At 32.0% G+C, this 26,470-nt stretch overlaps 1 protein-coding gene across 1 annotated transcript; it reads left to right on the forward strand.

The window, feature by feature from the left end:
- On the forward strand, positions 1-21,760 carry LOC132743640 (alpha-ketoglutarate-dependent dioxygenase alkB homolog 3-like). Its single transcript, XM_060732190.1, has 7 exons — positions 1-292; positions 7,263-7,297; positions 8,208-8,255; positions 10,689-10,881; positions 11,845-12,054; positions 20,104-20,202; positions 20,819-21,760. Exons 1-7 carry the CDS (start codon positions 110-112, stop codon positions 20,894-20,896), a joined length of 846 nt encoding a protein of 281 aa, XP_060588173.1. The 5' UTR covers positions 1-109; the 3' UTR covers positions 20,897-21,760.
- Positions 21,761-26,470: the final 4,710 nt, after the last annotated feature.

Below are 26,470 nucleotides of genomic sequence, written 5' to 3' on the forward strand. Positions count from 1 at the left end.
TTAATTAGGTTCATTTAGGAAACAAGATGTCAGCTTCCATATGAATTATGTAAACAAATGAAGTTTGTTTAAGATTATTTTATAATTCGCCGGTGTACATAGGTAAAATATGAGTGACAAACGAAAGCGGGCGCGTGTCCAAGGCGGCTGGGCTCCACCCTCGAACGTAAGATCTGATCGGAACAAAGCAAAACCTGCGAATGTGCCAAATTGGGTTGGAAAAAACATAGATCAAGTAAATTTGCCTTCAACTTCAAATGAAAAGAAATTCGTCTATGAGCAATCATCAGAGGTAAGACTTTATTGAATTTGGCATAGACACTTGGGGTAATGTGCGTGGCTCCCCAGTTGTATACGGGATACGAAAAAGCCCCCCCCCGGACGAAAGCTACCCCCATCAAAAAATGACAAGGTGGACAAAAGCCCCCCCCCCCCCCTCATGAAATTTACACATAAGACAAAAGCCTCCACCCATCAAAAATACAGGTAGGACAAAAGCCCCCAGTCTATCAAACAATTGTAATTGAGAACCTTGTCAGTTTATGTTGAGACAAGTCAATAAATTGATAAAAGTCTAATTCTTAAAAGTAAATTAACAAAAAAAAAAAAAAAAAAAAGGGCCATGTAAGAGTTCCTCCACGTGGTGTGGCCTGGATACAGATGAGCATATGAAAACATATATTAAACATCTGTAACTGAACGCTCTTAAAACGATTATATTAACTGCGAGTCAGTAAATATAATCTCCTATACTGGACGCTAACTTTCTTCCGGGCGCTTTGTTAGAGCGACATGAAATTACACGGGTAAACGTCAGTTATATAAATAGAAAAAAAAAGATAAGTAAGATTATTTTTTCTACCACAAATACCTTAATACATAATAATATACATTATTGACAATAAATATAACCCTTCTGACTGTTTAAATTAACAATAATGCTTCGGGACGCTTCATGACATTTCGGGACGCTAAATTTCTTCGGGACGCTTTGTTAACGCAACATTGGAAACGTCAGTTTTCGCGCTGTATAATAATATTTTGTGGATGAAATGTTTATTTCCTTCTTTATGTCACTTACACATATCGTAAAAGAACTTAATTACGATTTATCTTTGCTTAGATAAAAATAAAAATCATGAATACGTTTCGGGACACTATGTTAGTCATTACGCGACTTGAACTATGCTTGGATAGATGTACGATTTCGGGCGCTATAAAGATAATTTTATGTATGGAAAACATTTTTCTCGCTATTGTTACTTATATAACTATTTCATTAACTAAAATTACGAAGTATTTCAAAATAATTTTGGTTTAGATAAACATTAAACCTTCCGGACGCCCCTAGCGGTATACGGTGGTTTTTGAGCAAGTGAACTGGAGTCGAAGGTATGTTAGTTTTTTATATAAATAGAAAAAAATGATAAGTAAGATTATTTTTTTCTACCACAAATACCTCAATACATAATAATATACATTATTTACAATAAATATAACCCTTCTGACTGTTTAAATAAACAATAATGCTTCGGGACGCTTCATGACATTTCGGGACGCTAAATTTCTTCGGGACGCTTTGTTAACGCAACATCGGAAACGTCAGTTTTCGCGCTGTATAATAATATTTTGTGGATGAAATGTTTATTTTCTTCTTTATGTCACTTACACATATCGTAAAAGAACTTAATTACGATTTATCTTTGCTTAGATAAAAATAAAAATCATGAATACGTTTCGGGACGCTATGTTAGTCAGTACGCGACTTGAACTATGCGTGGATAGATGTACGATTTCGGGCGCTATAAAGATAATTTTATGTATGGAAAACATTTTTCTCGCTATTGTTACTTATATAACTATTTCATTAACTAAAATTACGAAGTATTTCAAAATAATTTTGGTTTAGATAAACATTAAACCACCCGGACGCCCCTAGCGGTATACGGTGGTTTTTGAGCAAGTGAACTGGAGTCGAAGGTATGTTAGTTTTTTTTATATAAATAGAAAAAATGATAAGTAAGATTATTTTTTTCTACCACAAATACCTCAATACATAATAATATACATTATTTACAATAAATATAACCCTTCTGACTGTTTAAATTAACAATAATGCTTCGGGACGCTTCATGACATTTCGGGACGCTAAATTCTTCGGGACGATTTGTTAGCGCAACATGGGAAACGTCAGTTTTCGCGCTGTAAAATAATATTTTGTGGATGAAATGTTTATTTCCTTTTTAATGTCACTTACACATATCATAAAAGAACTTAATTACGATTTATCTTTGCTTAGATAAAAATAAAAATCATGAATACGTTTCGGGACGCTATGTTAGTCAGTACGCGACTTGAACTATGCGTGGGTAGATGCACGATTTCAGGCGCTATAAAGATAATTTTATGTATGGAAAACATTTTTTTCTCGCTATTGTTACTTATATTACTATTTCATTAACTAAAATTACGAAGTATTTCAAAATAATTTTGGTTTAGATAAACATTAAACCTTCCGGACGCTTTGTCGGTATACGATGGTTTTTGAGCAAGTGAACGGGAGTCGAAGGTATGTTAGGTTTTTTTTATATAAATAGAAAAAATGATAAGTAAGAATATTTTTTTCTACCATAAATACCTCAGTACATAATAATATAGCTCATTTACAATAAATATAACCCTTCTGGCTGTTTAAATTAACAATAATGCTTCGGGACGCTTCGGGACGCTAAAATCCTTCGGGACGCTTTTTAGTGAGACCCAAAATCGGTATGTTTAATTTAACAAATAAATGCAATTGTTTTAAAAGATAATTTACATTAAAATTTAAAGGTGCAAAAGTTCTAAATTGATTTATTGTGTAATTTTTATATGTAATTCATTGATGATATGAATGTTTTTATGTTTACTTAACTATATATTATAAAGTACAAATGTAAATGAATATTTTCAGAGAATCGCTTATCAAAGCTTACCAAGGAAATGAAAGTGAAAGGCGCATACTTGTTTAGATTTATTTGAAGTATAACCCAAGTTCCCGAACACTGGGAGTGTGTAAAAAGATAGTAATCAGCCTGGTCTATAAACCTTAGGGGGGCTTTTGTTTGATAGACTGGGGGGTGGTGGGGGGGGGCTTTTGTCCTACCTGTATTTTTGATGGGGGGGGGGCTTCTGTCCTAGATGTGTGAATTTAATGGGGGTCTTTTGTCCACCTTGACATTTCTAAATGGGGTGCTTTTGTCCTACACTCCTTGTATACACCATGTCTAATTTTATTTTGCAAACCGTACGTCAATATTTTTTAATTTGCATATTATTACGACCTGGTTATGAGTCTGGAACATAAAACTTGTTTCCGGCTATTTGACAACAAGTAAAAGACTCCCTAAAATATCATAATTTCATAACAGATAACATTAACAATGTACGCTTTCCTTTGATGTGAGATGACTGGAATGAGTTTCAGCACTGTTTTGCGCTTTCATTTTATGCTGAGAACAAGACATAATTCTCTAATGAAACACATGCATTTTTTTTTTCAAGGAATCATCACATACGGAGGAATTTCATCCAGCCAATTTGATAACCACATGTAATTATAAAGAAACATAATTCAAGTAAAAATGATATTTAAACAATGATTGTAAAAGTCTTAACGTAAAAGGACATAAAATCATTCTATATTTTTATGGTAACCTTGTATTTTCGGTCCCGAAAATAAAGGCCATGCGCACGTGTGTGAGACGATAACAATGACATTTTCATTCATTAAACTTTTTTACGAAATTTGCTGTTTCCCTAGGATTTTTCTGCTATAAGTTGGGGGAAACATTCCAGTCACCATGAATTCACAAACAAAGATGTGACAGAGTAAAGAAAATTTAATTAAATGTGCAAAGATTGTAAGAAAGGTATGATCGGATAGTAACATATATTTATTTATTAGAAGATTATATACCTCCACTGATTTACACCAGAAAGAAATGGCATGCTATAATATTTTGTATGAAATTCATGTAGGTCAGTTTTGTTTATATTTCGAAGCTTGGTATCTTTAGGAAATTGAAGTGTTGGTAAAAAATTGACTTTTTTAAAACGTTATGAAATTCTGTTCAAACTTGTTCATGTGTAAGACACTTAACCGTCTCATACTAACATGAGCAAAAAATTAAAACTAGTTTTTGTAATAAATAATACTTTCAGATTTTAATATTCAGGGGCGATGAAGGGTGGGGCTCTACACTCCAAGTGTCTGTGCAATTTGGTGATATATAAGTAGCAAGACACTTCACCCCCAGACACTTCACCCCTCAAATTTTGAAAACACTTCACCCCTCAAGACACTTCACCCCCAAAATCAGTAAAACACTTCATCCCTCTATAATCAAAGGGGTAGCAAGACACTTCATCCCCAGACACTTCACCCCTCATTTAACATGCAATAAAACATAACATGACCAACAATTTACAGCTGACAAACACATATTGTATATTACATCATTTAAACATAACATAGAGAGAACACACACATATACATGTATAATATAAATATATTTATTTACAGTTTCAGTCATATATGATATGAGAAGTAAATAGACATAGTCTATTCTGCAACAGTGTTAAACAGCACTTTATCTCGAACTTTCATCAGTACATATTTCTTTAAATCAGACAGTATCTGTTTTCTGGTTCAAAAAAACACATTTTTATAAACGTCAATAAATTTCACCAACTTTCTCCAAGAATTCCACAGTCCTTGATTCATTAATTTGATTTATTAATTTTCCTTCCTTTAAAATCAATAGTTGGTATATTTTTGTAATTTAGACTAACAAATAAATCAAATTACTTTAAGTTTATTAATTTTGATAAAATTTGGAGGGGATTTTTTTTTTTCTGAGATAGGGAAACAACATATGATTTTGAGAGGGGAATGGTACCCATATTCGGCCCCAAAAACAACCAAACGAGTGCCCTAAGATGACTTAATGAGAACCAACCATACAGTGACAGAAAAGTTACTGGTGCTCATGTTTATTGTTCTTTAATCATGCATGTAAACTATGTTAGCTTTGAGCATCTAGACATGCATTTATTCATACTTGAAGACTGCTTAATGAGATTTGTAACCAAAATATGAACCAGTATGGAATTTTGCTATCACCACAAGACTTGGGATTTGAACCTACAACCTCTTGTTCAGAAGTTCTGTGGCTCTACAGCCTACCTCAGTGAACAGCACTCTTCAATTAATATTTTTATTTCATCTTCTGTATTAACAAAATTTACTGTTAAATTTGTTTTTATCAGCAAACAAAAAATACTTATCGATTCAAGGAGAGGTACATTTAAATCATAATCAGTTAAAAATGAACCCTGTAATTATTTTTATCTTGTGGTGGAAACATTTATCTTTGTTGAATATTCTTCAATAATTTTTAATAAATTGGTTAATGCAAACAAATTTTGCATGAATTGGTCTGACAGCTTTTATATAGAGGATATTTGTTTAGTTCAGTGTAAGATCGGAATATATTTCACCGAGTTAGCACCAAAAGGTATATTTCACGAGTGGCGCAGCCACGAGTGAAATATGAACTTTTGGTGTTCAGGAGGTGACATATATTTCGATCTTACACTGAACAAACAAATTTTCTTTTTATTACATGCAAAGAAACGTTTAAAAAGACATTTTAACTTAGTAGTAAATGAAAAGGGCGCCAAATGATAATATAACGTGACGTCATTTACTACGTCACGTCATTAAGTTGGTTTCCAGTAATGTGAACGCTTGTATTTCACTGAAACAACGTACTGGGCTCAAATATTCAAAACAGTGAAATTATCAAATCGATAATTTCACTGTTTCAAACAGTGAAATTACCAGTTTTTAACTCACTGATATATTTCTATAAACCACCGAAAAGCATGTAATAAAGTTTGGTTATTTACAAAATTGCAATATACTTTGTATAAAACATTTTTGTGCCCCCACTTTAGGGGGGGTATTTAGATTTACCCTTGTCCGTCTGTCCATCCGTCTGTTCTCTTTTGTGTCGCATGTAGCTCAAAAAGAATTTGACCTATGGTCATGAAACCTTACAGAAATGTTGATCAGCATGTGTAGTTGTACACCTGGGTATTTTCCTGTGGATATATTTAGTATTTTTAGAGTTATTGCCCTTGACTTAGTAAAAAAAAATACAATTTTCAACTTGTGTTGCACATAACTCAAAAAGTATTTGACCTAGAGGCATGAAACCTTACAAAAATGTTGATCAGCATGTGTAGTTGTGCACCTGGGGTTTCGTTTGTGGATTTATTCTGTTTTGTTACGAGTTAATGCCATTGACTTAGTAAATATTTGCAATTATCAACTTGTGTCTCATGTAGCTCAAAAATTTTTGACCTAGTCATTAAACTTTACAGAAATAATGATCAGCATGTGAAGTTGTGCACCTGGGTAATTTCATGTGGATATGTTTAGGGTTATTGCCCTTGACTTTGATAAAATTTACGATTTTCAACTTGTGTTGCACGTAACTCAAAAAAGTATTTGATCTAGTGTCATGAAACTTTACAGGAATGTTGCTCAGCATGTAAAGCTGTGCACCTGGGGTTTCATGTGGATTTGTTCTGTTTTGTCAGATTTATTGCCCTTGACTTAGTAAAAACCATTCCATTATGTTGTGTTATTTGTTCTTCAAGTGCTCGAGTTAGAATCAACCAACTTTACAGGAGTAATGATCAACATCACTTTGAAGCTATGTACCTGGGTTTTGCATGTGGATTTTTTTTTTCAGTTTTGTTAGAGTTATTTCCCTTGACTTAGTATAAATTTGCAATTTTCAACTTGTTCATGCAATTAGCTCAAAAAATATTTGACTTGTAGATCTGAAAGTTTACAAGAATGTTGGTCAGCCATGTATACTTATGCACCTTGAGTTTGCTTGTGGATTTATTCAGTATTTGTAAGTTCTTGCCCTTGACTTAGTAAACGATTTTTAGTTTTCAACTTGTAGCACAATTGTAGCCTAAAAAATATTTGACCTTAAATGTCATAAGATTGACAAAACAGTGACGTGTTGGGGCACCTCTGTCCTATGGACACATTTCTAGTTGTATATAAATTGATAGAAAAAATACAAATACAGATATTTGTATTTATTTATTTTATGATGACAAGTTTTTTAAAGCAGAATTGAATGTATTGCTTTTTCCAATTGCTCATCATTTGTTTTATTATTAATATTTTTTTAAAGGAACTGAGGCAAAAACCAGCTGACAAAGTAATATCGTAAGTTAATTTTGTTACACATTGTCAATAAACAAAGTTTTTATAAGAGTATTTTGATGAAAAATATAAAAGTAGTTAAATTAGTATATAAATGATTTTAGATTTTGTATTATCAAAATGAATTTTTGTTGCTTATTGTGCCCGTGACATTGAAAGAAATTGGGGTATATTGCTTTGCTTAATGTTTGTTAGCCTGTTTGTCGATCAGTCCATAGACAGCATGTCTAACCAGATAATGCTTTAAGGTTAGATTTTCTATGTTAGATAATCATGCTGTTTAGATGAGGTCAGTTGGACAAAAGTCAAGATCAAAATAGTGTGACCTTGTCAAGAAAAAGCTTGTCCTACCAATAACTTGAAAGTGTTTAAGCCTACAGTCCATAGATTGGTCATGACAAGAAGATGACCCCTGTTCATTATTCAGGTCAGTTGGTCAAATGTTAAGTCACTTCCTGTGGACTTTTCATAATCATGAAAAGTTTTGTTCACCAATTAGAAGAGCCTACTGTCCTAAAATTCAGTGTGGAGGTTGGTCATGACTACATTTAGACTAGAACCCTATTTATTACGGGAGGTTTCTTGGTCCTTGCATGGGGATATCAGTCACATGGTCAATGTTGAAATTATAAATAATAATGTGACTTTACCATCTATTATCTGGTTCAGAATGTTATCTGATGCCATAACTCTGTTAGTTATTTCAGGCTCTAGTTGGCAGGGTAGACTTTTTATATGAAAAGATATTATGAAATTTTCCCAGGTGGGATTTAAACCCACAGTGATAAGCTGATTCAGTCAGTGGCCTTGTCATCTCCACTATAAAGACCTTAATTGTTTCTTTAATCATTAATTGACAAGATATATTACATATATAGCCATTTCAAGGTACTATATATATTTTATTTTTCAGGAAAGCTGGTGTATACGATATAAGTACAGAACCGTCTGGGATCTCAAGGTGAGAAATCTCAAACCCTTGTCTAAAATACTTAATATTTTCATTCTTTCTAGGTATAAACAAAATTCGAAAATATTTCAAGTTTGAATGTGATTCATTTGATGATTATGAAAAATGAAAATGACATACATATATATACAATATTTTTGTCACATGATGTTGTTTGTTTTCAATATTTTTAGTCAATATATGTGACTGAATATGAACCTGTGTATGGAGTCCTGGCAGAAGTATCCCTTTTAAGTCAATGGATGACCATTGGTATAAAAACAACAAACAGCGATTTTCTTTTTTATGCCCCCGGGCATATAGTGATTGAACCGTCCGTCCGTCTGTCCGAGCAAACATTTGATTATTATGAGCTTCATTCCGTAGTTAAATAAAGAACAAAAACTCATAAAATTCAAATTAAGAGCTATTTTTTTGTTTTTATGAGCTTATTTTGCTTATGGACGTTGGTCTAGGTGGTGTTTATGAGCTGATTTGCCTCATAAACATCAAATTTTGGTACGTCCGTCTGTCCGTACCAGGTTAACCTAGAACGGCAAGTTGGATTTTTCTTAAGTTCTTCCTGTACCAATGGCTTCTAAGTTTACACACTTACTAATCAATACAAAGTACATGATCTGGGCAAGTTACATAACTCTGACTTTCATATTTACCAAGTTATTGCTCTTTTCAGCACTTAGAAAATGAATAATGGTTAACCTAAAACGGCAAGTTGGAAATATCTTAAGTTCTATCTATACTAATGGCTTTATAATTCCCACACTTACTTATCAATACAAAGTACATGATATTGCCAAGTTATATAACTGTGTCATCCATATTTTCCAGTTATTTCCCTTTTTTCACTTTGAAAATAGGGCCTTGTCTGGTTAACCTATTTTGGCAAGTTGGATTTATCTTAAATTTCTCCTAATTGCTTAATTTCTTTAATGATATCTTTCATATTTAGTAGGTGGATACCTTTGATGGTCCTCTAATTTTTTGTGGAGTAAGCGGTCTTTAGGGTCAAGGTCATGGTCACTGGTTTAAACAATAAATATAAACATTTTTGCTCATACAGCCTTTATATTTGAGTTGATGTTTTAGTTTAATACAAACATGCCAAGGGAGGTCCTCCTTCTTTGGGTGTAGTAAGGGGTCATTTGGGTCAAGGTCAATGTTACCAATGTCAAATCACCAATGTTAAAATATTTTTTTTTTACATTTTTACAGGTGTATTGACCTTATTCTATAGACAGATGCTATTTATAATTGATAGAAACATAAACTTTGAAGGAGTTAGTGGTCAGATGGGTCAAGGTCACAAGTGCTAAAAATAGATTTTTACACATTTGGTCATATTGCCTTTATTAAGTGGCAGATATATTTTATATTTGGTTGGAAGATAACTTGCATGGTCATCATTTTGATTGGGGTAGGGATCAGTGGGTCAAGGTCACTTGTGCTAAAAATAGATTTTTACACTTTTGCCCATTCAGCTTTTATTTATTGACAGCTGTATTTCATATTTGGTAGGAAAATAACTTGCATGGTATTCTTCTTTTGGTCAGTTTGGTTAAGGTCACCAGTGCTAAAAATAGATTTTTACACCTTTGCCCATACAGCCTTTATTTATTGACAGATGTATTTCATATTTGGTAGGAAGATAACTTACATGGTATTCTTCTTTTGTATAGAGATAGGGGTCAGTTTTGTTAAGGCCACCAGTGCTTAAAATAGATTTAAACAGCCTTTATTTAATGACAGATGGTTTTCATATTTGGTAGGAAGATAACTTGCATGAAGTTGAATATTTTTCATCTGCAAGTCAGATCAATGACTTGGCAACTTATATTTTTCACAATTACAAAATGCTATGACTTTGTCAAGCTATATAACTTGTGTTTACAATTTTTTGGCAATTTTTCTGTCCATAACTTAGTGAATGGGTAAATATTTTTTAAAATATTGCGACTGACAAGAATCTGAGCCGGGGGCATTTGTGTTTAACAAACACGTTCTTGTTTTTTGGTATATTTGTTCAGATTTGTATTTAATATTGTGTGTTAAAAAAAGAATCTTACTGATATTGTGTATCAGCCTGCCTCTTTAAAAACTCCTAAACATGTCCTATTACAAGTCAGGGGTATTGCACCTTATATTACAGAGGTATATAAAATGGGAAAGAAAAAATAATGCTGTTTTCCCAAAAATTAAACTTATTCTGGCTTTTTACTTTCCCAAATCAACCATTTTAATGATAATTCTCCACAAAATTAAAGATCTACGGCCTCCTCATAAGTAAGAGAGAAAACCGCTGGAAAAGATTATATTCAAATTAAATTTAAGAGCCTATTAATTTTGTCTATATTTTTATAATACAGTGCAAGCATTGATAATTACCCATTAACTTAGAGCAAATTAAAGCATTTTCTCTAATTTCAGACTAAGATTTTTCCCTGCATTTATCGACCCAAAAGATGCAGACCAAATGTATGAGGAATTGTACCACGGTTTACCATGGCGACAAAGAAGTGATGTGAAGAACGGAGAAAAATATTTACAGCCGAGATTAACAGCATGGTATGGCGATCATCCATATCGTTATTCTGGTGTCACACACGATGCCTGCAAAGAGGTAATTTACTGTATAAGGTAGTCCTACCCTTCAATATGACAAAATTTGTCTCATTCTTTGTCTTGAATTTATTACAAAATGTGCATTTATTTGTGATGACAAAGGTGAATACAAATCACAGGTTGTGAAAAGTCATGTCTTTTGAATGGAAACATTAAGTTGAGGTTTATATTGGATATAACTCTTTTTTTGGTTATTTCAAGTTTGCCACTGTATTTATGGTTGCCATCGTAAATCCTTATAGAACAGCAGTATTTATAACCAAAAAAAATGAGAAGATTGTTTGTATAAACAGAAAGTCTTCTTTTTAATGAAGAAGTAATCTACATGTACAGTTCTATAAAATGGATGCATGTAATGGGAGATCTCAAAGGACATAAATTTTTTTAGCAATTTTTGTCAAGAGTAGTTTTACACGCAACCCTTTGTGTTACAACTATACTACTCACTAAATAAGTTAGAAGTATTGAACTATAAAAATGGTTGTCATTGTTCAATAAGGATTGTTTGATATTTTTATGTGCTTAGAAATCTTTTATTTATATAAGTTAAAGATATCTGTTTTAACATCATCTATATGAGGACAGGTTATCAGCATACAAATTGTAAGTGTCCTTCACTGTCATGACAAGTACATGTATCATACAAGAGTACCTAATTTGAAAGTATAACGTTTGTAAATTTCGACAAAGAAGTACAAAATCATCACTCATCAATCCAATGTAAAAATGAAACAGAATATTGTAATAGGGCATGTTACATATTATTAACATATATTCATGCATGTTTGTTGTGTTATAAAATACAGAAATTATTGGTAAAAACATTTTTATGAGAAACAACTGTGAGTGAATTTAATTCATTTATATTTAAATTTTGGAATTTTGTTTGTAGTATATATAATTGCAAGTTATAGCCATGCTTTCCTTAAAGTATTACCGGTATATAACATTTTCTTTACAGTGGCACCCTACTTTACAAAGAATAAAGCATTTACTTGAAGAAAGCACAGGGTTAGAATTCAATTCCATGTTGGCCAACTTATATCGAGATGGACACGACAGTCTGGCCTGGCATGCAGACGATGAGAAATCTCTAGGACCTGATCCCACGATAGCTTCTATTTCACTTGGAGATAGTCGTACTTTCCAAATGAGGAAGAATCCTCCACCAGTAAGATGTTTCTATAAATAACAACATATGCTCAGTAGCATGTACATGTATATATAATATACAAGTTAACATAACTTTTTATAGCAGGAATCAATAAGACAGTGGCTATTGTTTTTTGTTGTGTCTGTTTTGTTTTTTTTATCTGCAGACAACTGTTACCATGGCTATTTAAATGACCTGCTAAAATTTTACGGCAGGTGAAAATTGTGTGAAAATAGACTGTTGGTAAGAAAAACTTGTACTTTCACTTACAAATTATGGTTAGTTGTTGCCACTAATTAAAATATGCCTCTTGCATCCTATGAAATTTTTCCCTGCATATAAGAAGCAACATTCTTTTAGACAACTTTTTTTGTACTTAGTTTTTAATGCATTTCCTTAAGTTGATTAAGTAAAAACAATGCTTACGTTGATTAAGTAAAGACTATGCTTACGTTGATTAAGTAAAGACAATGCTTATGTTGATTAAGTAAAGACAATGCTTACATTGATTAAGTAAAGACAATGCTTATGTTGATTAAGTGAAGACAATGCTTACATTGATTAAGTAAAGACAATGTTTACGTTGATTAAGTAAAGACAATGTTGCTTTGAACTTCAATTTTGCCACCACCAGCCTCCAATAGTTGCCATTTTCCTGACCTTTTTATCTTTATAATAGGTAAAAAACTAAAGTTACGAATATATATGCCATTTTTTCTACATGGTCACAATATTGAATGCCAGGCATATTTAAAATGATCTTGTTGATAAATGTCTGTTTTAATGACAAACTGCAATTAAATGGTGCCACAATAAAACAGGCGACAAAAACGGTTATCTGATAAATTTGAATTCCTTTAAGCTATTTTTTGAGCATTCATTTAAACTTCTGCACTTATTTTTTTATCAACATACCAATAGTAAGAAAATTAAAGACCAATTGGATAATAAGCTTATAGGTTATATCATTTGAAATAAAAGAATTGATCATATAATTAATTAATTAAATTATTAGAAAAACACACAATTGGGTAAAATTTAGCTTTTGTGATGTCAGATCATGGTTTGCACTGTTTGCTATTCAGTCATTACTATTTTAAAAATTCCCCATAAATGATGGTTGTGACCAGGGTGACAGATGGAAAAGTCTATTTAAGAAATTTACTGTGGGAAGGGTTAAAGTGATATAAATATCAGTCACATAGATGCATGGATTCTGATTTTTTTATGACTTTATAGAAGGCATGAGCAGATAATTATAATTTTATTGAAAATGTCACCTCACACTGAAGGTTGGTATTTCTCTTTAACACAAAAAGATACACAAATAAAGATACAAACTTGAAATATAGAGTAAACTGCTGATATATTCAGGTCCATCAATGACACAGTGGAACTTATTTAGTGAGGTTATGTGTAACTGATTTAAAAATTATTGTTAATATTCTCATCTGAAAAACAGTAGTACATGTACATTCTTATATAAAATATATTATAATATAGTGTCTTAACATGGTGTTAGTACACAAAATTTGTGCAGAATAAGAAATTTGAGAAAAAAATGTTTTTTTATTAACTTGTATGTAACAAGTTGCTAATGTATTTATTCAAAATACTTTGAGAGTTTAGGAATTATATCATCCAAAAAATTCTTTATATTTGTGACTCTAGGTAAGCCTTCGGAATTTCTAGCAGTAAAAACATCCCGTAAAGCATCTTCCCCACCACTGTTATGCAACAGTTTAAGATGAGACAAATTTAGCCCAGACCCTGCTATGTTCTCTGCAGTAGGTCTTTTAATCACTCTGGTATAAAGCAATGTACTCAGTGATGGTAAATTTAAGGCTTTAGCCTTATTGAACATGATGTTGTTGACCACTGCTGATGGTGAGAAACTGTGAACCATCAAGTCATTAGTTGGTAGATTGACAGACTGAATTAACTTTCCGAGCGCTTTCACCCCTTCAGTTAGGTTATGAGCGTCATATACCTCACCTAGTATAGACAATACAAGGTCAGCTTGTAGCAAAGACTGGTTAGGGTAAAGTTTTCTGAACACAGTCACAGAGTCGATGAATGCACGCCAGAGAAAATTTATCAAAAATTCCAAGTTGTAACCAAAATTGGGAAAACAAACCTCAGTCCATTGCGTGCAACGAAACACACATTATGAAATTTAGAAATCCAGTCGAGAAGTTTATCAATGGCTGATTTTATATTCACTAACTGAACTTTTGTATGGTTTATATCAGTTATTTTTACATTGAATGTTAACGATATTCCACTTGTAGCACTTGTTGATGTTTGATATGATGGGTTGATATATGTGTGGAATATTTGCCAAGATACAACTTCCATTGCACAAATCTGGGATATCTGAGGCATCACTCCTTCTTCAACTGTAATAGGCATTGAAACATAATTATCAATAAATGTTTAAGGTAGTCTTACTGTAATGCTTTCCTTACAAAACATTTCTTACATTGGCCAATATCATAATAAATCGGCCATTATTATTATCCGGAACGTTATTTTTCAAGTATCAGTATTCAATAATTTACTGTTTATAACCAGAATTTAGTACATAGCAATAAAGGACGAGTGATTGTAAATAATTTTTTGGAAAAAAGAAATAACCAGAAATAACCATTTTGCTACAAAATAATGCACTATACAAACATACATGTAGTGTAAAGAAACGCTAAGTATTAGCACATCAATGAACAAATATTCTTTTTGACTATACTCTGTTATAATTTTAAGTATTCTATACAAATAAATTTGGTCATAACATGTTATTTTATTTAACTTCTTCAATAAATTTAGTTTGGAATCTAAACTCATTCCATATCGGCCATCTCTGTTAGACAGTGCTCAGACTAGTAACTTTTGTTGTTTGTTTTAACCAGAGATTAAAGTGAAAGTGTTGAAATAATTAGAATATGTGAATGATAATAGCTCACTTAGCCCAGTCCTTTCCAAATCAAAAGATACAATAGTCAGTTGTCCATGAAATGTAACAGGTTTGAAATAACCACGAGGAATTGCATCAGGAATTTGCTCAATTTTAACATATACCTCATGACCAATACCTGTAATATATAATATTAAAGTTACTAAATCTAATTCAAATGAAAAGTTTATAAATTAAAATTGTTTTATGGCATCATTTTACAGTAAGACCATAACACCATGTGTCTCAATTAGTGCTTGTAAAAATTAGAATGGATTTTGATACCAACTAGTGTCATTTACAAGTTTAACAATGCTGTATCAAGAATTATATTGTTAAAATTTTTAAAAGAAAATAAGGAGTGTTATACATTATGTACTATGCATGCATATAATTTTCTGCATGTGTAAAACAGATGTACTGTATGTGTATTGCAGGTGTACTATATGTGTACCATAGATGTTCTTTTTATGTACCACAGGTGTACTGTATATGTACCACAGGTGTTCTGTATGTGTACCAAAGATGTTCTGTATGTGTACCATAGATGTTCTTTTTATGTACCACAGGTGTACTGTATGTGTACCACAGGTGTTCTGTATGTGTACCAAAGATGTTCTGTATGTGTACCATACATGTAGATGTTTTTTTCATGTACCACAGGTGTACTGTATGTGTACCAAAGATGTTCTGTATGTGTACCATAGATGTTTTTTTTCATGTACCACAGGTGTACTGTATTTGTACCACAGGTGTTCTGTATGTGTACCAAAGATGTTCTGTATGTGTACCATAGATGTTTTTTTCATGTACCACAGGTGTACTGTATGCCCGTCCCTAGATTTGCCACTACTTGCCAGCTATTTCCACTGAAAAGGGTGGCATTAAGTGTAAAAAAGGTGAAATTAACTGGAAAATGACAAAATTCCACTCTTTTTCCACTGTAGTGGCAAAATTACCACCAAACGCCACTATCCTTTGGTGGCATTTAGGTGGCATTGAGTGGAAATTTGAACATAGACTTTTTTCATGGTGGCAAAAAGGTGGAAATTGGTGAAAAATGAAACTTAGTTTATTTTGAAGGTGGAAAATGAGTGGCTTTTAGTGGAAAAGTGAAACTCTAACTATTTTCTGGGTGGCAAATTAGTGGAAAAAAACTTAGAAAATTTTGTGAATAACTTTTAGTCGAAAAGGGAAACTCTTAACTATTTTCTGGGTGGCATAAAAATTGGTGGAAAAAACTGAGAAATGATTGTGCATTGCAGGGTTTATAAGATTTATTTAAGTTAAAGCTCCAAACTGAAATAAATCTGATTCTAGTTTTTATCAAAGCATCAAGTGAACTTTTTATCAAAAATAGAATAAATTAAAGTTGAACAGTTTGAAAATTTATCAGAAACTCGTATTTCTTAAAAATCTTTTATATGCAATACTAGAATGCCATGAACACAATTCTGATACAAAGTCACTGCCCATAATGGTATGATAATTCCAGCTGTAAAGTAGCAGGAAAAGACACTGAAATTGGACGTAAAATCACTTTTCCAGGCATAAAACACACATAATTAATTAATTAAGAGCAAGAAAAATTAGAAAAGTATATAGGGTTACTTTAGTTTCCATTTTTTCTTTCTTTTTTTCAGTACTTTTCTTTAGGTATGTACAATTTGACTTAAAGTCAAAAATTGCCTATGTTCCATTCTATGCTTGTAAAATAAAATTACGGCTGTAAAAGTGTACTTAGCTTTTTTAGTTGCAATCTGTACATTAAATAGTTAAAATGTTCTTCAATGCCCAGAAAATGCATTTTTCTGTATAAAGTTTGTTGTTAAAATCTGCTACATTTTTTGTACTAAAAAACTTACAAAGGGCAATAACTCCATAACTTTGCAGGAGAGAGTTATGTATTTTAAAGAAGAAACAAACATGAATCAAACTTGTTAACAATAATATTTAAATGCTATTTAATAAATATATATAACTTCAAGATAATGAAGCACTGTGCTTGCTTATTATACATACACAATATAGTATGCCTTTCAGAGGCTTTAAATCTATTGTAAAAATAATTGTGTGAAAAGTAAATAGCTAATAATGTCTGATAATTTCTTATAATCAGGATAAGTAAATACTAGCTAGTAAATACTGCATCCTCTAAGATTTAACAACAAGGCATACAACACAGGTCTGATAAAACTACTGCCCTCTTATCTAGTAATCTCTGCATGGGGGTTAATAGTTTACACAAGCTGACCAGGCTGTTCCATTTGATTATTTTGGGAGAGGCAACATTATACATGTTACATGTAGAATCTGTGTTAAAATAACATGCTAAATTATTTTTCAAAAACTAATTTCTACTCAATCTATTTATGTATTAGACATAGTTTATACATTCAAATGAATGTAAAAAATAAAATGATGGGTGCTATGGTTTTTGAATAATCCCTCACAGTTTAAAATTATAATGGAACTTTCCAGTTGTACGGTTGTAAAGTTTGAATTCAAAGGAATTGAGGTCAGTTAAAAAGGAAATGATTGGTATTGTAGCAATTCTGGAGATATTATTTTGTTTAAAATGTAAGGGTGCATATTTTTGATTTCTCAAAGAATACATTAAAAGTCTTATTAGTGTGGCAAATAGAAATGAGAAGTTTTAACTGAAGTGTGAATGTGTAGATTATAACATTAGACAAGAAGATAAACAGCAGAATCATTCCAAGTCAAAGTTTCAGGTAAACAACTTTTACATATAACAATTATTGTTATTTTTGTAGAAACTATTAAGTTTTTTAACAGTAAAAATATGAAGTGGTATTGTATAAAATTATGTTTTAAATTTGTTATGTTTGTAACTAATGACTAAAAAAGAAAGCTGAATTTACATATAAAGAATGTAGGAATGTAAAGAATGTAGGAAGAGCTTCATCATTTCATAAATACAGTATGTTAGAAATTTTAAGTTTGAGAAAATAATTATAGAAATTAATCAGTAACTACAATATCATTAATATGTACAATATTACATCAATCAAACTATAGATAACCAGGTCTTTCATGCTATAAACATTTTTCCTTGTGTGTCACATGTGAAGCAGATCAACAGTAACTGTTTTATTAGTAAGCTTCATTCCTTCATTGTTGTAATTCAGCTTTCATGGTGCAGTAGATAAATAACCATAACTAGACAGTCTAGAGTAACAAGCTGTAAGAGAATGACAGTTGATAATAACAGAAACAGCATTAAATAAGATTTTTTCTTTTGCAGACACAAATCAATGAGGAGCAGCCTAGAGCAACATGCTTGTTCTTCAGTGGCTTTACAAAGGTATCTTGTTTTGTTTCTCTCAAAGATTTTAGAATTTAAAATAGGAAAGAAGTGTCACAGTACCCAATAAGACACTTTTCAGTTCTTAATAAATATAGCTATTAGGCACTATTTACAAACCTACTTTTATTCAAACTCTTTATGACACTTTAATTTGCATTTACATTTAGTTTTACATATTTTAGAGTTTTTGTACACCTAAGTTTGAAAATTTTGTCAAATATTTATCCTGATGAAGGTTCGTTAAGAACTGAAACTGGAAGATTATTAAATTACTTAACCTGCACTGATGTTGACGTGTTGTATTTCTTTATTACTTTCTTATTTTAAAATTTTGGAGTTGTATACATATACCGTGTTTCATTTTCTGTCTTTACTTATTGGATATTGATAATTATATTTTAGGACCAAGTGATGGCAGAACTGAGGCACTATGCCTCAAATGAGAAAGGTACAACAAGGCTCTTCAGAATGCTATTCAATATAGAGGAGATTAAAGGCGGCTCATTGTTTGGTATGAGGAAATGGAACAGAGAGTCTGACGCCAGACCTGCTTGTGCAGACAAGGCAAAACTTAAGTTCTTGAAAGGTAACTAATGAACTGAATGAAAATATCATTTTTTATTCTGCGTATATTTTCTGGCTTGGAGTATTGATAAATAAGAAAAGTCTGATTCTTCCAAGTCTGCAATGCTGTTTTGTTAAGGTTTTAATCACATATATGCACTCAACTTGAATATAGAAATATCCAATAGTCATGTAACAATTATTCATAATATTTGTTTGTTTTAGATTGTGCGCTGGAAAAGTGGCTGACAACCCAAAGGACTGAAATCCATAGGGTGATTCTGCAGTCCTCCTCAAACCATCCAGGAATAGGAAGATAAAATGAAGATAATAAATGGACTAATGTGTTGCTATTTTTTGAGACAATAATTTCATATGGAGACATTAAAAAGGATTATTTTTAAAATTTGTTTGTTTTTCTTTTAGGGTACAGGGTGACTTTTAAGCAGTTTCCAGCTATTGCCACCCACAAGGTGGAAAATTTCTGAAAGGGTGAAAATAGGTGGCATTTAGTGGAAACTGAATTTGCCACTTTGTGGTGGAAAAATGGTAGAAAACTTCAAAAGTGTCTAAATACTCCACCAACTTTCCACCCTATTGGTGGCAAAAGGTGGAAATAAGTGGCGTTTTGTGGAAAATGAGTTTGCCACTCAATGGTGGCATAATGGTGGAAATTCGTCTAAATACTCCACCATCTTTCCACCATGATGGTGGCAATTAGTGGAAGCAAGTGGCATGTAGTGGTAAATGAGTTTGCCACCCTAAGGTGGCATAATGGTGAAAGTTTGTCTAAATACTCCACCAACTTTCCACTCATTGGTGGCATTAAGTGTAAAAAAGGTGGAATTAACTGGAATTATATACCATCAGTCCTGCTCAAATTTTTCACCATTTTCATGTTTTGGTGGCATTTTGGTGGCATAATTGGTGGAAAATTGTCTAAATACTCCACCATTGAAAAGGGTGGCATTTAAGTGGCAAATCTAGGGACGGGTGTGTACCAAAGATGTTCTGTATGTGTACCATAGATGTTTTTTTCATGTACCACAGGTGTACTGTATATGTACCACAGGTGTACTGTATGTGTACCACAGGTGCTCTGTTTGTGTTCTACATGTTTCCTGAATGCATTCCACAAGTCTTGTATTCATATAAGAAATTTGTCTAGATACAGTGTATTATTGCGAAATTTATATAACATGATTTTTCATATTTTTAGATTGAAAAGGGAGATTATACCTACATGCAACATATAGATGTACCACTCACACATGGATCATTGTTAATTATGGAAGGGTCTACACAAGATGACTGGCAGGTGAGGTTAAAAATATTTCTATTCAATTTTAAATAGTTTATTTTTAAACAATATATTAACATGTAAATAATCAATTTTCTTTTACACTTGTTTGCCTATTAGCTTATCAAGTACATGTATAATTATCTTTACTTCATTAAAATCAGCATGTCTCTAGTTTCATGCTTATTTTCATGAAAATTTTGAAAATGTATTTAAATATAAAATAGTGTGAAGTGAACAAAGAAAATAATTTACTCATTGCAAACAGCGCTTGCAATCCACAAAAATTACCAAAAAGACAGTCAAAATAAGCAAAATAGCCCTTAGTTACTGCATTAGTATTGCAGTAGAATACTGCAAAATCAGTCCTTAATCGATCAACTTGTAAATTATTACCTGAAGCTTAAATCTTTTTAGTTTTCTTAAAATCTAAGTATATTTTTCTCAAGTTAAATTTTTTTGAAATATTTTGGCTCATCTGGAGGCATGCAGCTTAAAATTGGGTATTCTTTTTCTGAGAAATGTTTATATGAGCATATAAAGAGATGAATGTATGTAAGAATTTTATAGTTAATTGATAATACATATATGATTTCTATGTGAAATGTTAATAATGATAAACATTTTTTTTCAGCATCGAATTCCAAGAGAATACCATGATAGATCTGGGAGAATAAATCTGACTTTTAGAGTTATCTTTCCTGAGATATAGATCCGATATAGCTATTTAATGATTTTGTTTACCAACCTATTGACTGTTAAAATTTTTTGGCCAAAAAATTATTTATATGCAAAAAATGAAAATGTTGTTATTTTTTTATGTTGTAACTTGTTACACTGAAGATGTAAGGTAGACAATCATAATATGGAAGAGAATTTTCACATGAAGAGTTGTCTCTCCTGATAAATAGTTATAACAGAGTTTGTGGTATTTTTTTTTTTATTTCATACTGCAATATGTCGTTGGTTGTTTACATATTTCTAACTATTTATTTACTTTGCATGATTAATATACTTGATAAAACTGTGATGAATTTTTTTATATATTCAGCTTTTCACTTAATTGTTTTTGAAATTTGTTTTTAGTCAGTGTTTAATGTCAGTTTTTATTTTTGTTTACATACAATTTTGTTGAAATATAATATGATAAATATAAAATAGAAATTAGATAATTTATCCAAAGTTGCCTTTATTGATTTTAGCTTAAAGGTGCTTATTTCAAAGCATTTTTTATCACTTTATCAAAGTCTCTTTTTTTTCTTCTTTGCACTGTGTATGTAATATTAATTTAGCATATATAGAATGATGCAATGTATTAACTATTATACAAAAGACTTACTTGTATTACCAGCAATTAATACCATACTTTTTGCATGGACAATTGTTGTACTTGCATATTTTACATTGAAAATATGACTGCTTTGAGAGACTGTAATATTAGTAACTGTTTGAATTATACTGTAAAACAATGCAATATGTAATACATGTATTTTAATGTGTTATGTCTAGAATGTTGAGAGTAATGTTTACATGTATATAGTTGAAGTAAAGAGGAGAATAAAACTAGTTGATTATTTTTGGGGATTTATTTTGTTTTGCTACCCATAAACATTTATTTTAATTTATTTTTTTCTTAAATGAAACTTTCAAAAAATGTTAAAATGGCAAAATTGAAGAATGTTGCACTGTTGGCTTGATCTGTAACCATGTCTTTGCAAGCCTATACAATTCATTGTGTTCCAATTAGATGCAATTACAAGCACCTGTTACTTTCAATCATCCAATCACTGTACCTATCTTGGGAGCCTATAAATTTTAACTGAAATCTGTCTTGTAAAAAAAGACATTGACTCTTATTCTCTATGATAAATACTGATCACATGGGCGATACTTCGGAAGAAAGAAATAATGGACATAATGTCACGTAATGTACTTATTGCGTTGAAATGTGGGCCGCATTATGTTGCTAGATATGTAACCTTATAATTTGTTTTGTGTAATCAAATTAAATGATACAGTAGGGTGAACGTGTCAGTTTACACGCAAAACGCACGTTACACGCTATACGAACGCACGTTACACGCTATACGAACGCACGTTATACGCACGCAAAACGAAACGAAATACGCAGACGCACGCAAAACGATATACGCTAAACGAAATACGCTAAACGATATACGCACGCTAAAACGCACGCAAAATGAAAACGTTTCTAAACCTTTATTAAAACATCGTAATCATTTTAAGTTTTTAACAACTTTAGCTACATGTAGAACGTTTAAGCGATAAATTTTGATCATCATATACATGTAGATCTATACTGTAAGGTAGCTAGAAATGTATTTTAAACGAGTTTATGTAAGAACTGAAATGCACTCAACCTGGCACCGAAATAAATTTTTGTCACAGCCTCAACAAATGATTTTTAGATATATTTATAAGCTATCATGCGCTAATTTCGAAAGTAAAAAAGTTAATGTAAAGTGTTCCTTTTTATACGCAACTGGATAAAGAACTATCCCTTGCATTCACTACGTAATCTCTACGTAATAGTCCAAAATGGCCGACATTGAAAAATTCATTGCAAATTTTTATAAATATACAGTGGTAACAATTAAATTCAGATGGATTTATGTGGCAAATCTATATATTAAGTGAGGCTGCATCATAAACAATCGAAATATATAATCTTGAGTGTAAAATAAAGGAATTAACTATTTTGACAGAAGTCACGAAAACAGATTAAAAACACAGGATTCTACCACGGATAACATTGAGGGAAATGGATAACATTAAAGGAAAAGCTTCCAGAATCAAGAATGATTAAATTGCTGGCACAATACGTAGATTTAAGTTGATGTCCTGTATGTTTCTTTAGGACACCGCAATTGATTTACTGTCTTGTCGCCAGTAAAAGCTTCTCAAAACGAAAGTGAAAGTAGAAATAATCAGCGAAATCACTAAAAAAGGTAAAATTTCTAGGACATTACAATATATTAGTATAGATCTATATAAATATTAAGAACGCAATTTTATTTTAGGTCTGAAACTGTAATCAAGAGGAAAAAAATGAGGAAAATTATTGGATTTACAAAGACAGCACAACAGAAAATATTTTTCATATCACTTAAAATTGAAACTTATTGATCTGCGCTTAATATGTAATATGAAATTAGGCAGAGCCTATGAACGGGGAAGTCGTTAAAAAATTCCTTTCTTTCTTTCCGTTTTAAAATTGTCATTCGGTATTACATGCACCGCTTCCCTTTTCACTCGGAACACTCGACGTTTATTATTTATCCGAAAAGTTGAGATTTATTCCGTTATCGGAATACCCCGCCTTTTATCATTGAGTTACATTGTAAATGGTGGCCCCCGACTAGAACTGACACTGAAAATTTCATTGATAGGTATAGAATTCTATATATTTTTTAATTGTTTTTTATTTGATTTTCTTTTAAATATACACATGTAGTCTATAGCCGGGCAAGTCAAAGCCCGGACCCGCGGTTTTTGACTTCCCCGTATTAATATGCTTTATCACACACCAGTGCCGATTTTGCCACTCAGTAAATATGGTATTGCACATCCATGCATATAATTTGACATGACCTCATTAGCGTTATAAAAACATTATGTAAAGATGGCTAAATGGTAGCGTTATACTATAGGCGTATAAATGAACAAGGGTGCCATAGTCACAAAATACGCCCGTTTACGAAAAAGCTTTAGATGGAGATGGGGGCATTATGGATAAGTGTTATCTAGCAAGCAAGTTTTTATTCTTGGCTCTGTGTTGTTAAATGAACCTAAAAACAAATCAATAGGGAAGATATGCACAGAATGTGTGACCTTGACCTTGGTCGCAGGGACCTGAATTTTATGCACGGCACTCAGCCTCACAATGATGAACATTTGTGCCAAATTATATTGAAATCCCTCTATGCATGTAGAAGTTTTGCTCCAGACAAGTGTTTTTCTATGAGCTCTAACTGTGACCTTCACCTTTGACCTAGAGACTTGGTTTATGTGCAGGGCACTACGTCTCATGGTGGTGAACAATTCTATAAAAGTAACATTAAAATTCCTCCATGCATGTAGAAAATATGCTCCGGACAACATCTGGATATTTAATCATCTCCAGTGACCTTGACCTTGCAAATATTAACCTAAATTAAATGTGTAACACCTGTAGTCATGATAGTTACCATTTGTGCTACAATCCATCAATAAATGATGACTAAATGGTCCCTATAGCCATCTTCAAATTTTTATCTGAACTTTGACCTCTATGTGTAACCTTGACTTTGGTCGCAGGGATCTGAATTTTGCATGCGACACTCAGCCTCACAATGGTGAACATTTGTGCCAAGTTATATTGAAAACCCCCTATGAATGTAGAAGTTTTGCTCCGGACAAGCGTTTTTCAATGAGCTCTAAGTGTGACCTTGACCTTTGACCTGGAGACCTGGATCATGCATGGAGCAATACATATCATGGTGGTGAACATTTCCATAAAGTATTATAAAAATTCTTCCATACATGTAGGAGATATGCTCCAGACAAAATCTGGATATTTCACCATCTTTTAGTGACCTTGACCTTGCATATATTGACCTAAAGTACATGTGTCACATCCGTAGTCATTATAATGACCATTTGTGTTACAATCCCTCAATAAATGATGATTAAATCGTCCCTATACACATCTTCATATTTTTATCTTTTTTTAAACGGGCGTATAAAAAGTACATGTAATTTAATAACTAAAAAATTCTGATTTAAGATTTTATTCTAGGGAAATACATTTCATTACAATTCTTAATCTTTGAATGAGCTGAACTGATATTTACTTGAAAATCAAAATATAATTAAATTTCTATGAGAAAGTATTTACATTTGATAAGGTAATTACTGTATGATCTTTATGAACAAATACCAAAGTCTACAGAACACCATAGTTATCACAGTTAAGAATCTTGACCAATGAATGAAACATGTGTAAATAAATGTTACATTCTTTAGAACATACTCAAGTCCAAGAAAGAGGATTATTTCATGCCCTTTGATTTAATTTCTATTTTTAGAATTGAAATTGAAAATAGATCAAGGGGAGTAATTGTGTAAGTCATTTATGAACAAAGTAATAACTTTGTTGTCTCCCTTTTTGATTAAATTCTATTTACAAAATCTGGATATTTCATCATCTTTTAGTGACCTTGACCTTGTATATATTGACCTAAATTATATGTATCACAGCCATAGTCTTGATAATGACCATTTGTGTTACAATCCCTCAATAAATGATGACTAAATGGTCCATATACACATCTTCATATTTTTATCTGAAACTTTGACCTCTATGTGTGACCTTGACCTTGGCCGCAAGGACCTGAATCTTGCACGCGACACTCCGCCTCACAATGGTGAACATTTGTGCCAAGTAATATTGAAATCCCTCTATACATGTGGAAGTTTTGCTCCGGACAAGCATTTTTCAATGAGCTCTAAGTGTGACCTTGACCTTTGACCTAGAGACCTGGTTCATGTGCGCGACACTGCTCCTCATAGTGGTGAACATTTCTATGAAGTTTCATTAAAATCCCTCCATACATGTAGGAGATATGCTCCGGACAAAATTGGACGCCGCCCGCCCGCCCGACCGCCCGCCAGGGGCGTTCCCATAATACGTCCCGTTTTTCAAACGGGCGTATAAAAACTACTCTTATTTCACTTTAAACGGTCTTTATTTTTTGTATGTGATACAGTAGGGTGAGCGATTCAGTTAACACGCAAAACGCACGTTGCGGAAAAAACGCATGCACGTTACATGCTATACGAACACACGTTACACACACCCTTTATGAAACAAAATACGCAAACGCGTGCAAAACGAAATACGCAACACGATATACGCACGCTAAAACGCACGCAAAATAGAAATTGTTTCTAAACGTTAATAAAATATCCTTATCATATAAATTTTTAACAACTTCTAAGCTAGATCGTTTAGTGATTTGATTAACCCTTTCACTGCCATAGCTTAAGCCGTCCCTGTTATTTTCGGCGTATTTGCCATATGGACGGCTTTAGCCGTTTCTATAAAAATAATAGTTATAATAATAAATTAATTAATAATAATAAAAATAATAATAAATATAAAGAAAATTATACCATCGACAATAATTATTATTATACTAACAGATTTGGAAACATATATAATATATTATAGTACTAATAACAAATAATAATAATTATATTAATTAATAATATAGTAATTTCTTTG

This window comes from Ruditapes philippinarum, unplaced genomic scaffold (genome assembly GCF_026571515.1).
Source record: "Ruditapes philippinarum isolate M1 unplaced genomic scaffold, ASM2657151v2 ctg652_1_1_1_1, whole genome shotgun sequence".
Lineage (NCBI taxonomy): Eukaryota > Metazoa > Mollusca > Bivalvia > Venerida > Veneridae > Ruditapes > Ruditapes philippinarum.